Source organism: Schistocerca serialis, chromosome 4 (genome assembly GCF_023864345.2).
Source record: "Schistocerca serialis cubense isolate TAMUIC-IGC-003099 chromosome 4, iqSchSeri2.2, whole genome shotgun sequence".
In the NCBI taxonomy this organism is placed as follows: Eukaryota; Metazoa; Arthropoda; class Insecta; order Orthoptera; family Acrididae; genus Schistocerca; species Schistocerca serialis.
In genome coordinates this window covers 901,624,866-901,638,302 of record NC_064641.1, presented here as the reverse complement: position 1 = coordinate 901,638,302, position 13,437 = coordinate 901,624,866, and the positions used below count along the sequence as shown (strand labels likewise).

Below are 13,437 nucleotides of genomic sequence, written 5' to 3'. Positions count from 1 at the left end.
AGCTCTGAAAGATCTAAGTCGAAACAAGGGAATAGACGATACTCTGTCAGAGCTAATGATAGCCTTGGGAGAACCAGCCATAACAAAATTCTTCCACCTGGTGTGCAAGATGTATGAGGCAGCGAAATACCATAATATTTCAAGAAGAAAATAATAATTCGAATTTCAAAGAAAGTAGTTGCTGGCAGGTGTGGAAATTACCGAACTATCGCTTTTATAAGTCATGGTTGCAAAATATTGGCAAGAATTCTTTACAGAAGAATGGACAACTAGTAGAAGCCTACTTCGGGGAAGACGAGTATGAATTCCGGAGAAATGTAGGAACACACGAAGCGATGCTGACCCTACGAATTATCTTAGATAACAGGTTATGGAAAGGCAGACCTTCGTTTATGGCATTCGTAGACCTGTAGAAGGCTTTTGAAAGAGTTGACTGTTATAACCTCTTTGAAAATGTCAAGTCAGCAATGATAAAAGAAACTGACTGACATAGAGAGGAGTGAAAAAGGTTAACAGATGAGGTGGAGGAAATAAATCAGAAACAGGCAAGGATGACAGTGTGACAGATATACTGGTACACTATAGGTCACGAAAAGGGAAAAAGCCAGGGTATACCGCCTTCATTAAGAGTCAACTCAACGAGGTATTTGGGAAACGTAACAAAGATCTGTAGGTCTGGCATTACACAATATATTTTTCGGTCTCTTTCTCAATATTATTTGTGCGATACCGGAAGAAAGTACTTATGCAGAACCACTCTGCGTTCAACAGGAAGTAGAATTGTATCTCTAATCAATTAATGACATTCATGTCAAAAGTATTTATTTAAACTGATGTCTCCTAACCTATTTTGTTGCTAATTTATATCTCTGACGATCAACGTAGCACATCAAATGCATCTAGTGATCGTTTTTAGTACTTATCTTGTGTTATACGATCAGTTTTACTGCAAACGCTAATTAATAGTTCTAAAACAACACGTAACAGACAGATAGCAGTGAGAGAGAGAGAGAGACAGAGGAAATCTAATTTCTTTTCCATATTTCGACTGTAAAAGGCTATAGAAATTGTCCGCACGTCGAAACAAAGACTTTTTCATTCGTCGTGAAAACCAATTACTCTCGGCGCTAAACCTCATACTAGCCAAACTACGTGGAGCACGATTCAAATGGTACGATAAAAGAAAACCAGCACTAAAGTTGACTTTGTATAGCAACTTGGAAAATAATGAAGCGGTGCATCCGATTTGTTGAATGTACAGAAAAATAACTACATTGATTGCTTCAATTAAGGAATGCTGTAAAAGTTACAACAGCGTTAACAATGCTATAGTCCACTATTGTAGCACCGCGAGATTTTATATATTTTCTTGTTGCACTCACACACTAAAAGCGCAAGTAGATGCGATATCAGATGTCATTACTCGGTGAGATCTTGGAATCTTCCAGATTTTAATTTTTCGTGTCGTTTCCACTGATTGATTAAGAGGAAAGAGCTGAGCACGAAAACCACACGACAACTCGATTTTTACTGCTGCGAACAGTGAATCTCCTACAGTTTAGAGGGAGTACGAATGTATTACGGCATGTTTGAGGTTTAGTAAGTTCACTGTATGCAGATTAAAAGAACATCTTGCTTAAGAATTTGTGGAACATAAAAAAATGTCTCTAGTGGTACCACTTGAACAGACTCATATGTACTCATGTTACGGTTTGTCCCAGCATTAGTGAATGATGGAAAATGGTTTAAGCATCTGTAGGGGAAGGGAAAAGTGATCACCGCTTATGTTCTGTCCTGAACAGTGCTGCTACCTGCAGAGAAGGGGTCATACTACTTCTCTATGCAGCACCACTATTGTCAGTGAGTTTGACAGACGAAGCTTGTTCCGTTTTTTTCTGATGTAAAGAAAATCATTTCTATTAATCTTGTTAACTTATTTATACTTGGACTAATCATTTTTGTAATAGGAATGTTTTAACAAAATCTTTGAAATATACTGTGTGGCCGCATTTCCCAACAGCTTATTTTTAATTCCCTGACCCCATTGAGTGACAGTTACTTCCATGTAGCACGCATAATTTGCAGTTTTACTCTAAATTCTTTTATATACAAAGTTATCGTCCGTCATTCGGTCACTTTGTGATGGTTTTGAATTAATTATTTAACTATAGGAAACCACCACTGTTCTGTTACATTTGGCGTAGTACAAGAGTCGAATTGAAAACTGTCAGCTGCAGCTGCGTGATAGTGTCTCATACACTAGAACATCAAGGTGCCTAGGAAACAGTTCGGAAGTCAGGGCAACGAACATGGAATATTGTCTCAACAGAAAATGCGATTTAGGCCGTGAATAATCGTAACATGCCGTTTTTTGCAGAAGCAAAGCAATTAATCGTTCCCCGTAATGTGCTGCAGAGAAAAGTTGTAGGAAAAAATAGGGATGAAGTACGTGATAACAAGATTACGAAAAGCTTAAGAAGTGTGTTCGATGAAGAACAACAAATTTTTAATTAAATTTTTTAAATGCAAAAGCGATTTTATGGATCTACGTTAACTGACCTATGGAAAGTAGCATTCCAAGTGGCAGAGTGGAACAAAATACCACATGGTTTTCATATTAATAACCTAAATGGAGAAGCGACCAGGCATCCCACATTAGGCGCTTGGGTAGGGAAACGTGATGACTGTGTAGGCCTTCAGAAACTGTAGATAGTTCTTCTTTATTACTTTCTTTTTTACTTTAAAATACATAGTGTGACACCTTATAATATGAAGATTTAGAATGTGGAGGTGGCAAGCTTTTATGTTCACTTTAAAATACCTAGTGTGATGACCTGTAAGATGAAGATTCAAAGTGCTCATAAAATGATAGTTAAAGCAAGACCCTAAGCTGTCGACAGGTATTGAGATACATCAACAATGACAGTTGGAAATGTGTGCCCTGATCGGGACTCGAACCCAGGATCTCTTGCTTACATGACAGACGCTCTATCCATCTGAGCCACCTAGAGCACAGAGGATAGGGTGACTTCAGGGATTTATCCCTTGCACGCTCCCCGTGAGACCCACATTCCCAACTTAATATCCACACACTACGTTCGTAGAGCATCTGCCCATTACACTCATTACTCCCGGATGACAATCCTACCGCGTCCCGTAAGAATTCGGGCAATGCTTGTGCATCCGGCGCAGAAGAAGGTCAATGGCCGGTTAGCCTTAACTATGTACGAAGATGGTATCTGTTGTTTCGGACATGTCCGAAATAACAGATACCATCTTCATATCAAAGTGCTGAGGTGGCAAGCTTCTATCAATAACCATGGTTGGGTGAAAATTCTATTTCACTTAGAATGACCATATTCCACAACCTACTTATTGGACCTGACTTTCGAAAACTAATGTTCGATTGCAACTTCGAGCCATAATTACTATATTGAGCGGGAGACTTGAGTATCATTCGAGGATGTTTATAAGTAACAGAAAAGAATCCCGTTATATTTTTGCTGCAGCCAGTATTATGTGAGACTCGAGTTCGTCACTTCACACAGACGTACAGCAGGTAGTTCATCAGAGAAAAGTACACGTCCGATGTTTTACGAAGAAAGAAACAAAATATCAGTCAGTGGTCGCGCAATATTTGTGTAATAAAGAGGAGCGTTTTCTCCTAACTTCAATAAATTATGCGTGCTGTATAATTTTATAATCACAATGTGACGAAACTTTACATATTAGACAAAGACTGAGGTCAGATATGGATTGCCTAACAAAAAGTAACAATTAATTTTTTTTTATCTGTGTTATTCAATAATGTACATGTACACCATTTGTATTCTTAGTGGGGTAGCTGTTATTGTTCAAAACAGTGGCTTGTTAAATGGTCAAAATTGTTTAATCTGTTTCAGCAGCTCTTACCAGATCATCCCCAACGATGAAGATGATGTTGGGAGGTTTCGAAGCGGAGTCACCTACGATGCTGGTACTGGCTTCCAACACCACGAAGGCGACCACCCAAACTGCAGCCAGTAGTTTGTCCATCTTCCTTTCCCCAGATACTGCAACCATCACACAGAGAATATTACACAAATAATTATAACATGTATCTACGTAGTCATTGAAATATTAGTATAATTTCTCCTTCGTGCGATCCTTGCATCAAAGGGTCGGCGGCCGCTCGCATGTACAGGGAGCGATTGTACCAGTGCGCCGCCAACAAAGAAAATCGTAGAGGGGAGCTGCAATTCGTTATAGTTCAGCCAATTTACACCAAATATTTATGAATTATATTCACGAACCTGAAATTTATTATAGTTGAGTCCATTTGCACTAAATATTTACGGATTATATACACGAACTGTCCTCGTGAATCAATGTATTAGTGACAACCTTAATACAATCACTTCTATAGTTCCGGCGATTAGCCTTCATATACAGGAAGAAAACGCAGGACGGGTGGGGTGGAGGATGGGGGGGGATTTAATGTAAGGTGGTTTCAAACAATGTGCAGTTACTCAACGAGATCCAGTGTGCGCTGTAATTTTGGTACGACGGTGAAACTTGGTAAAATTCTAATGCCTTAATAGGGAGACGATTTACGCTGGAAAAAATTTATTACAATTTGGCCACCACATACAAATCTGGCGCTGTGAATGAAAGAAAGACGTATAGAAATGTTTCCATTTCTAATGGGTTAGGAAAGGGACGTGGTCAGAAATGATCAAGCAAGTAAGAAACACATATGTTGATTTTTGTTATTCACTGTCGCTTACAGAATTTGTTCAATACGATTATGAGCACAGGAGACTTCGACAGCACGCTGCATCCACCAAACGACGTTATCAACACGTGCTCTCAGCGGTTCCGATGGATTTTGATTTACGTGTCCCGGTATACTGGCAAGGTGAAGACCGTTTCCCTGGTAAACACTTTCTTTTAGATATCCCCAGACCCAAAAGCCACATATATTCAGATCAGGTGATCTAGCAGGCCACGCACTGCAAAACGTGTGGACAAAACACATTCGTGGAAGGTTTGCTTGAAGCAGATCCGCCACTGGGCGATGACATGAGGAGTTGCCCCATCTTGCATGAAAATACTTCTTTCCACACAATTACCGTCTTACAAGACAAGAATCAGATGTTGTACAAGGAGGTTTCCATAACGTGCCGACGTCGTGGTACCCTTAAGAGGCTTTCTGGGTGTATTCTCTACAAAGAAGAATGGACCGAGAAGAAAGGTGCTTTTAAGTCCTTACCACGCAGTCACATACAGCGAGTGCAGTGGCTCTTTGTGCACAGCACATGGTATAATAATAAACCAAATTCGACAGTTACGTGTATTCACTGCACCCTGTAGTGACAAATGTGCCTCCTCATTTACAGAATATAGCCCACTAGTCACATATCATCAACATCAGTTGGTGCTGGAAACTGAAGATCAGTTGCAGACCATTGCTGTGGATCAAGAGGTTTCAGTTTTTTCTTTCGTCTAGATTTCATACAGGTACCAGTGCCACAGAGACCGCAAAACTTTCCGTACCGTTGAATGGACAATTTTCCTAACTTTGCACAAGGTCTACTTGGGTGAACGTGCTGCATGTTCAGTTACAGCAACAACAACCTCATTAGTAACTTCCAAAGGGATAGGACGCCTTCCTGGTGCACCATCTAGCTCACTGGTGTTTTCGAATTTCGCTATCACCTTTTTTAATCCATTTTATGACTTCGAACCTCTCCTCGAACCTCTCCACAAACCTCTCAACGCATGGTCTCCCCTGTCGACAGCTATACTGTTCATTCACATTATGGCTTGTCAAGTGGCAACGTGGATGACATAGTGTCCGGACAGTGTACGGCACCAGATTTGTACCTGGTGCCCATAGCTGGAACTAAATAGGTACTGCATTAGCGCATTAGCATGCCTACCAAGATCCGCTGCGATACTACAGGATACCCCACAAACAAGTGTAGTAATTGCGCCGAAATTGTACCGTGTAATTTGTGACGTTCGGCGGGCAACACTGCATTCTGCAACATCGTTTGATTCAACAGTGTGTTTCCGTGCGTCACTGTATCCCGGAGCTCAGCGTTCAGTGTGTCTGTTGAAATGCACATGTTTCTTGTGCAACAGTATTGGATTACTGGTACCTTTAAAACATGTCAGCGAATGTTTTTTGAACGGTTTGCTGACCGGCATAAACTGTCTAAACGCTGCATACAAAAGTTAGTGAACAAAATGGAGAGCAGTGGAACAGTGTTGGATCTTCACGGGGACGGCCACCACTATAGGAAAAAAAAGTGACTAACGTTAAACAACGATTGCTGGCCTCTCTCCTGCAAAGTCTGTTCGACATTTGCCTCCGGAATGTGGAGCGACGCGGAGCACACGTCACAGAGCTGCGAAGAAAACCGCCTTGTATCCATACAGGTTTTACAGTTTTTCAGGAAATGAAAGACAATCGACAAATACAAACGCATTACATTGTGACGTTGGTTTCAGCAATTTAGTGCTCAGAGGTCAGGAATATCGCAGTACACATGGCTTAGTGATAAGGCATGGTTTCACCTCTGGCTGCCTAAATTGTCAGAATACGTTAGTAGTGTAATGAAAATCCTCATCCCCTGGCCGAGCAACCCCTGCACTCACAAAAGATTGACACTATCACAGCGTCGCATCATCTGACCAAATTTTTTAGAGTGAACTGTGACATGTGCAGATTACATCTAAACGTATCGGGTACCAACAGGATGGCGCCACATACCACACGTCTCCAGTGGGCAGAGTGATTTCGATACGTGTGTGGCCCCAAGGTCACGTGATTTGACAACACTTGACATTTTCTTGCGGGGTAGTCTATAAGGCAAGGAACAAGCCACACAACTTGGAAGACTCACGACAGAACATCATCGGTGAAATTCAGGCTGTGACAAAAGAGATTCTGTCAGCAACAATAGGGAATCTGCAGCGTCGTGTTTAAATGTTTTGACGAGGGCGCCATGTCCAGAACCTTTTGTGATTCACATTCATTCCCCCATGAACAAGGTATGACACGTCCAATTCATTCCATTTCCCGATTTTTATGCAAAGTCAAAAGTATAATTTAAGCAAATGTTTGTTTGTTGGGCCTCTTTCGAGTGGGGAACCATCTACAATTACAGCCCACACTGTACCTCTGCGAGCGACCGCATGCTTAGTTGGGTGGTAACGTGCTCTCTTCCCATGCAAGCGGGCCTGGGTTCGATTCCCGGCCGGGTTGGAGATTTTCTCAGCTCGTGGACTGGGTGTTGTGCTGCCCTCGCCATCATTTCATCCTCATCGCCGGCGCGCAAGTCGCCCAACGTGGCGTCGACTGAAATAAGACTCGCACACGGCGGCCGAGCTTCCCCGGATGGGGTCTCCCGGCCAACGATGCCATACGTTCATTTCCATTTACCTCCGTGAACAGCTGCACATTATTTATTGCCACTCAGTACTTACTCTATGAATTTAATGAAACGTCCAAAACCAAAATCCTGTCTTTTGAGAAAAAAAGTTTACTGTTTTTGAACGTATTTTACCCAATTCCACATTTTTCAAATGTGAAATTCTTGTAGAGATTCGAGAACTGTTCCTTTCTCCAATAGGCTTTTCCCTTGTAAACTGAGGATTTTATGACGATTATAATATGGTTCACATAGTTTCCCACTATCCACGTCATAGTACTGGTTTTCGTCTGTGCGTAGAACTGTGAGTCAGGCCAGAGGAGTAGGTCGGTGGCGTGACTGATTTCCAAGCTTTTTGCAGGGAATGCTGTTTTCTCCCTGATACTGTCCGCAGCAAGCGAGTATAAATCGGGGCGTATACTCTGGACCACATATGAAGCATTCTTCACTGACCCGTAACTGACAAAGAGAATACGACAGGTCCCACTTTGTGCTACCAGCTTATAATGCAGCATTGTAAGCGGTCAAAATGTGAAATGTTTCCTATTTTGACGTAAGTATGCTGTTAGGCACTTGGTAACACATGTTGATTTCTTCTATTCAGTGTCTGCTGTTGTAAAGAGGTTGAAAAGATTGTTTTCGATAAGAAACGCAATGCATATTGAGAAGAAAGACTGTGCACTGCTGAAGAAGTCGTATTATCAGAACGGTAGTGATAGCAGGGCTGCATTGCGAGAATATCGCCTACAGAAACAGCTGTCAGGAGACCCCATGCCAATTAATGAGGTAAGGAATATGATCAAGAAATTCGAACAGACAGATCAAATAGGCTGATCAGCAGGTAGAGGGAAATGGCCAATTGCTATAGCTGTTGTTGACAAAGTAGCTGTAGCTATAGCCGACCACGCAGTGCATGGCTTAAATTCTGCAGCCATTGCTCGAGCTGTGTCACACGAATTGTCTCTCCACTGGTCTACAGTTCAAAAAATTTTGTGGCACATTTTATACTGGTATTCCTAGAAGATTCAGAATATACACCAGATGAAGTCCATAGAGAGGCTACAACGCCGTGATTGAAATGCACGGAAATGGATGAGATGTTGCAAGGGTATATTCGTTGGCTGGAGAAGGTACATTTTCTTTACTCTGCATGATGCCGCGAATACACAGAACTGTGGCATATGAGGTTCGACACATGCTGTGGATGAACATGCACTGCACCCAGTTTATACGACTGTGTCGTGTGGTTTCACAAGCTCCTTCATTCTCAGTCCGTTTCTCTTCGAGCAGATGGCATCTCTCGATCCTGTTAGGTGTACAGTGACATCTGCACGTTATACGGACCTACTTGGCAATACGTGAATCCTGCTCTGCAAGAACCCACTAGTGCATGGAAGACGGGATGATACCACATGTTTCTTGCCAGGTGACAGACTTTCTTCGAGAAACCTTCGGTAATGACCGCATCATCTGCAGGCAATTTCAAGATGTATGGCCTTCCAGATCGCCCAACGCAAATGCATGTGACTCCAGGTTGTGGGGACGTCTGACAGTTCGTGTCTACCAGGTATGTCTCCGGACTCATCCTAATCTGAAGAACAGCATACGACGGCACACTGCTCTAATTACACCGGACAAGCTTCGACCGACTGTCAGCCACATCGCGTTACCGACGGAGCGTGTTGCTGAGTAGGAAGACTATTATGAAAACATGTATCTTGTGACCATATTCAGATAAAAACGAGCCAGAACCATCATTATCATGAGTTCAATCATTCCTCTCCTGTTCTTGCGTCTACAGCACATCTTGACTGCTTACGGCGCCATATTTCTCTCCTGGTGGCAAAAAGTGGGGCTATTATTTTTTCGGCACAGGCTACTGTGCGAGCGCACCGATTAACCTGCAAGCACTTTCGCTAAGAGTATTTTTCTCAGAGACATTTTAAAAACTTGGCATTTTGTCAACAATGCCTGCACGGTTCTCGTTCACTCGCTAGCTGGGCTGACGAATTGATGAGCGCACAACCAACTTAAGTTGGTACTCTCAGGAAGAATAAAACATAAATCGCTCTGTTGTTCCTAGATACTGGAATAAGACCAAAATCCAGTAGTATCTTTTGTTTTTACCAATGGTGAACACGCAAAACCCGAAATCATCACGTATGAGTATAACCGGACAGAAGGAGATGTCGATGTGATGGATAGTATGAGAGAAGAATATTCCGCAGCTCCAGTAGCACGTTAATGGCCATTGAGATTATTTTCTTCGATTTTAAATATTGCTGGTATATATAGTCAAACAACATATAAAGAAAACACAAATAACGTTATTAAGAGGAGACAATACGCGAAAACGTTGGCGACAATTTACCGATAAAACTGGACATTCAGACGCTGAAAAACCCTGTGGTATTTGCACATCTGTTCAAGATGCAAAAATTGGAAGACAAAAAAGGCATGGATTCACTGTCAAAAATTTTTGTTTAATGAGCGTGCTGTAAAATTTTGTGATATTTGCAAAGCTCAGATATACGATGAAGTTACAAAAGTTAAATAATAACAAAAGCTTGTCTCTTTTATTTTTTTAATTTTTGTAACTTGAAACACGTATGTAACGCAGCAGCGATGGCGAGGCATTGTAGCATCTGTGACCAGAGAGTATGCGCTTGACCGCGCGAGTGTTGCGAGTAGTCGTGGCGAGTCAGTTCAGTCGTTGCGAGTCTGTAGCTCTGTCTAGTTGAGAGCAGAACTCAGTCTGTAGTCGTCATGCAGAGCGGTCGGTCAGTAGTAGCAGCCCAGTGCGGTTGTGTGATGTAGGCGGTCGGCAACACTGGTCAAGATGAGGAATAAGGTGTACTGTCAATTAATATAATCATTAGATAATGAAAAATTTTATTTATTGTAATTATTCTCCAACAAGTCTCCCAATAATAATTTTTTTATTTCAAAAGCATTTTCTCAAAAATTTAATTTTTTATTGAACTCAAGATTTCGTTGCACTTCCCATTTCATTCCACTTCTTTTGAAGAAAAATTCCACTAAAATCACAAAAAAAGAGAATATTATTATTTGCAATGCAGTTCCTCCAAGCGGTGCGCAACAACAAGAGCAGATATGTGACATCCATTTATTCTGAGGTAAGACTTTAATTCTGATTGTTTTACACAGGGCCAAAGACCGATATTTCGGTTTAATTAAATTTTCTTATCACTGAATGGACTTTAGTTTTTCATCAGGAATTTATATTTGAGTCAGATTGCGAATTTCACATTTTTGTTGCCATTGTCAGTACGGGAGGTTACACTTGGCGACACCCAGTCCAGGATCGTATTTCGTTGAGAGTCTTTTGAGCAACAGTCAGATATCTGCTCTTATTTGCTTAGATATAATTAGGATTTAGCGCAACGCTTTTAATAATATTGTGACTTTCTTTCTACAGGTCAACGGCAATTTGTTGCTTTATTGTATTTGTGTGTTGTTTTTGCATTTGTGCTTATTGTTTTGTGAAAAATTGTGACTATTGTAAAAATGCCGCGAAAGACTGTGAATAGTGTATCGCGAGGTATTACGAACGAAATTACCGGCTCAAACGACTTTACCGATAGGACATGTGATACGCAGTGTAATGATGACAATCCTGCGTTCACTATCAATCAGTGCATTCCAACCACTAGTGATGATTTTTACCTTGATAATGAACAAACGAACTCAATTGTCTCGTCTGTTAATTTGACGACAATTGATGACGCAGAACGCTCTATTGTAATGAGCGCTGCCGAGCTTAGCACACCCGATTTAGAAAATCCAAGTAATGAACAGACAATTTTGTCTAATGTAAATGGACAGTGTTCTGAAAGTACGACAGATTTATTTAATTCCGAAACAATGACTGATAGTATACATTTGACTGACAAACCTTTTTGTAAATCTCAAAATGACCATATGGTTACAGAAAGTGAAACAATTCCAGATCCACTGTTGAACAGCTCAGAGAATAGAAATGCTGACCTTGAGTCGAATCCAATTATGGCTTTGTTGCGACAAATGAGTAAACAACAGAGTGAAGATCTCAAACAACAATTTAGTGAACAGAACGAAAATTTTAGACAACTCAATGAACAAGTCAAACAACAGAGTGTAGATAACAAACAATTTAAAGAGAATTTCAAACAACTTAGTGAACAGCTCAGAGACGTTGCCGCGCAGTGCCATGACACTAAGGAACAGTTGCGCGTGGAAATTGAGGCTTGTTCTCAAAAAAAATAGCGAAGAAATTAAGTCTGTTGCGCAAGAATTAAGGGAAATGCAAACAGCCGCAACAGAAACACTCAGAGACGAAATTAGCGGAGTCGCTAAACAATGCTCTGAAAAAGCTACACAATTACGGGACGAGTTTAGAGCAATGACGGTAGAACTTTCGCGCACTATGGACGCAAAGATAGACGCGAAATTCGAACAGCAGAACACTCAGATTAACGAGCGCTTTAATCAGCACATACAGAACAGTGATACGCGTTTCCGCAGATTTATTCAGGATCAAAACAAAGTAAAACGACAAGTCATGGAAACAATCACTGCACAAAGACAAGAGGACAAACGTAAAATATTCGCGAAAGCGAAGACGTATGTAGACAATAATATTACTACAGTGTCCGACAAAATTAATACCATAGAACATTTGAACGCGGAATTGCGGGATGAAATTTCTGACCTTAAATCAAAAACAGATACACACACAGTAAATATTCAAACAGTGACAGATAGATTCGAACAATTAGATCTAACACAGGATTGTGATGTTATCAAAGGTGATGTTAAAAAACTGAGCGAAACTACGCGCAAGTTGCAAAAACAGATTAATGCGTCTGATTCTAAAACCGATGATCAGGTTAAAATACTGACTGAAAAATGTGATGAATTGGCCAGTCGTATTGATGCTATCGAAAATACTAATGACAATAAATCAGACGATACTACACCGGTTTCATTTATCCAAACGCCTGAATTTCAAAATTTACAGCAGACAATTAATGAGATCGATTCATCTAACAACACGTTACGTAGGAAGTTATCAAATTTACAACAAGAAGTAACAGAAATGAAAAACACTTCTGTTAATAATACACAACAGACGCCACTTTATGAACATGTGTCAGACTCACGCAGCGCGTATAATTTGGGTAATCTGCAGAGAGTACGGGACTTAGATTCCGAACAACCACAGTTCAATAGATACTCTTACGATCCTGAACCTGTTCCATCGTGCAGAGATGATAACTTCGACTACAAACATTTTCTGTCAGTGAGAAAGTTTAAGGTTTTCAAAAACGATAGAACGCAGATTCACCCACTGGATTGGATTCAACAGTTTAGTTTTGCTCTTCCACCGACTTGGCCTGTAACACATAAACTTGAATTTATTTGCAGTTTTTTGGAAGGCGAACCGGCAACTCGTATGAGACCGATCGCGAGACAGTGTTACTCGGTAGAGGAATTTCAGAATGCTTTTCTGTCAGCGTACTGGTCGAAGACGACACAGCGCGGAATTAAAGACCAACTAATTAGTTTGCCAAACTATGAAAACTCAAATTTTCCCAGTGTAACGCAATTTTTTGAGCATATGGTAGAACAAAACCAGTACTTAAGTGAACCGTACAGTGAATCCGCACTTATACAACTATGCATCTCTAAATTACCACGGTCGTTACGAGTGTCACTTCTAACGGGCCAGCAAAAAGAAAACATTTCAGCATTCAGAGATCTTTTACAGCTCTTGGAAGTACAGCAATCTGATTATTCTTTTGTAAACAAAAACTTTTTGAGTAACAACCAAGGTCAACAACAGTACTACAATTATGATCAGGGACGTAATTCCAATCGGAAAGATAACAGACGTTTTAGGAACGACAACTACCAAAACTTTAATAACAGGCAAAATTCTAATTATCAATACCGTCAAAATTTTCAGCAACAGGAACAACACTTTAGTAACAATAGAGGTGTTTCACAACAACAACAT

General features: G+C 40.8%; 1 protein-coding gene across 1 annotated transcript in view; it reads right to left on the bottom strand.

The window, feature by feature from the left end:
• Positions 1–4,035, bottom strand: part of LOC126474833 (arylsulfatase I-like) — a 75,966-nt gene extending 71,931 nt beyond the window's left edge. The window contains exon 1 of the mRNA XM_050102310.1: positions 3,913–4,035. Coding sequence (XP_049958267.1) covers positions 3,913–4,035 — 123 coding nt within the window. The remainder of the gene's footprint in view (positions 1–3,912) is intronic.
• Positions 4,036–13,437: the final 9,402 nt, after the last annotated feature.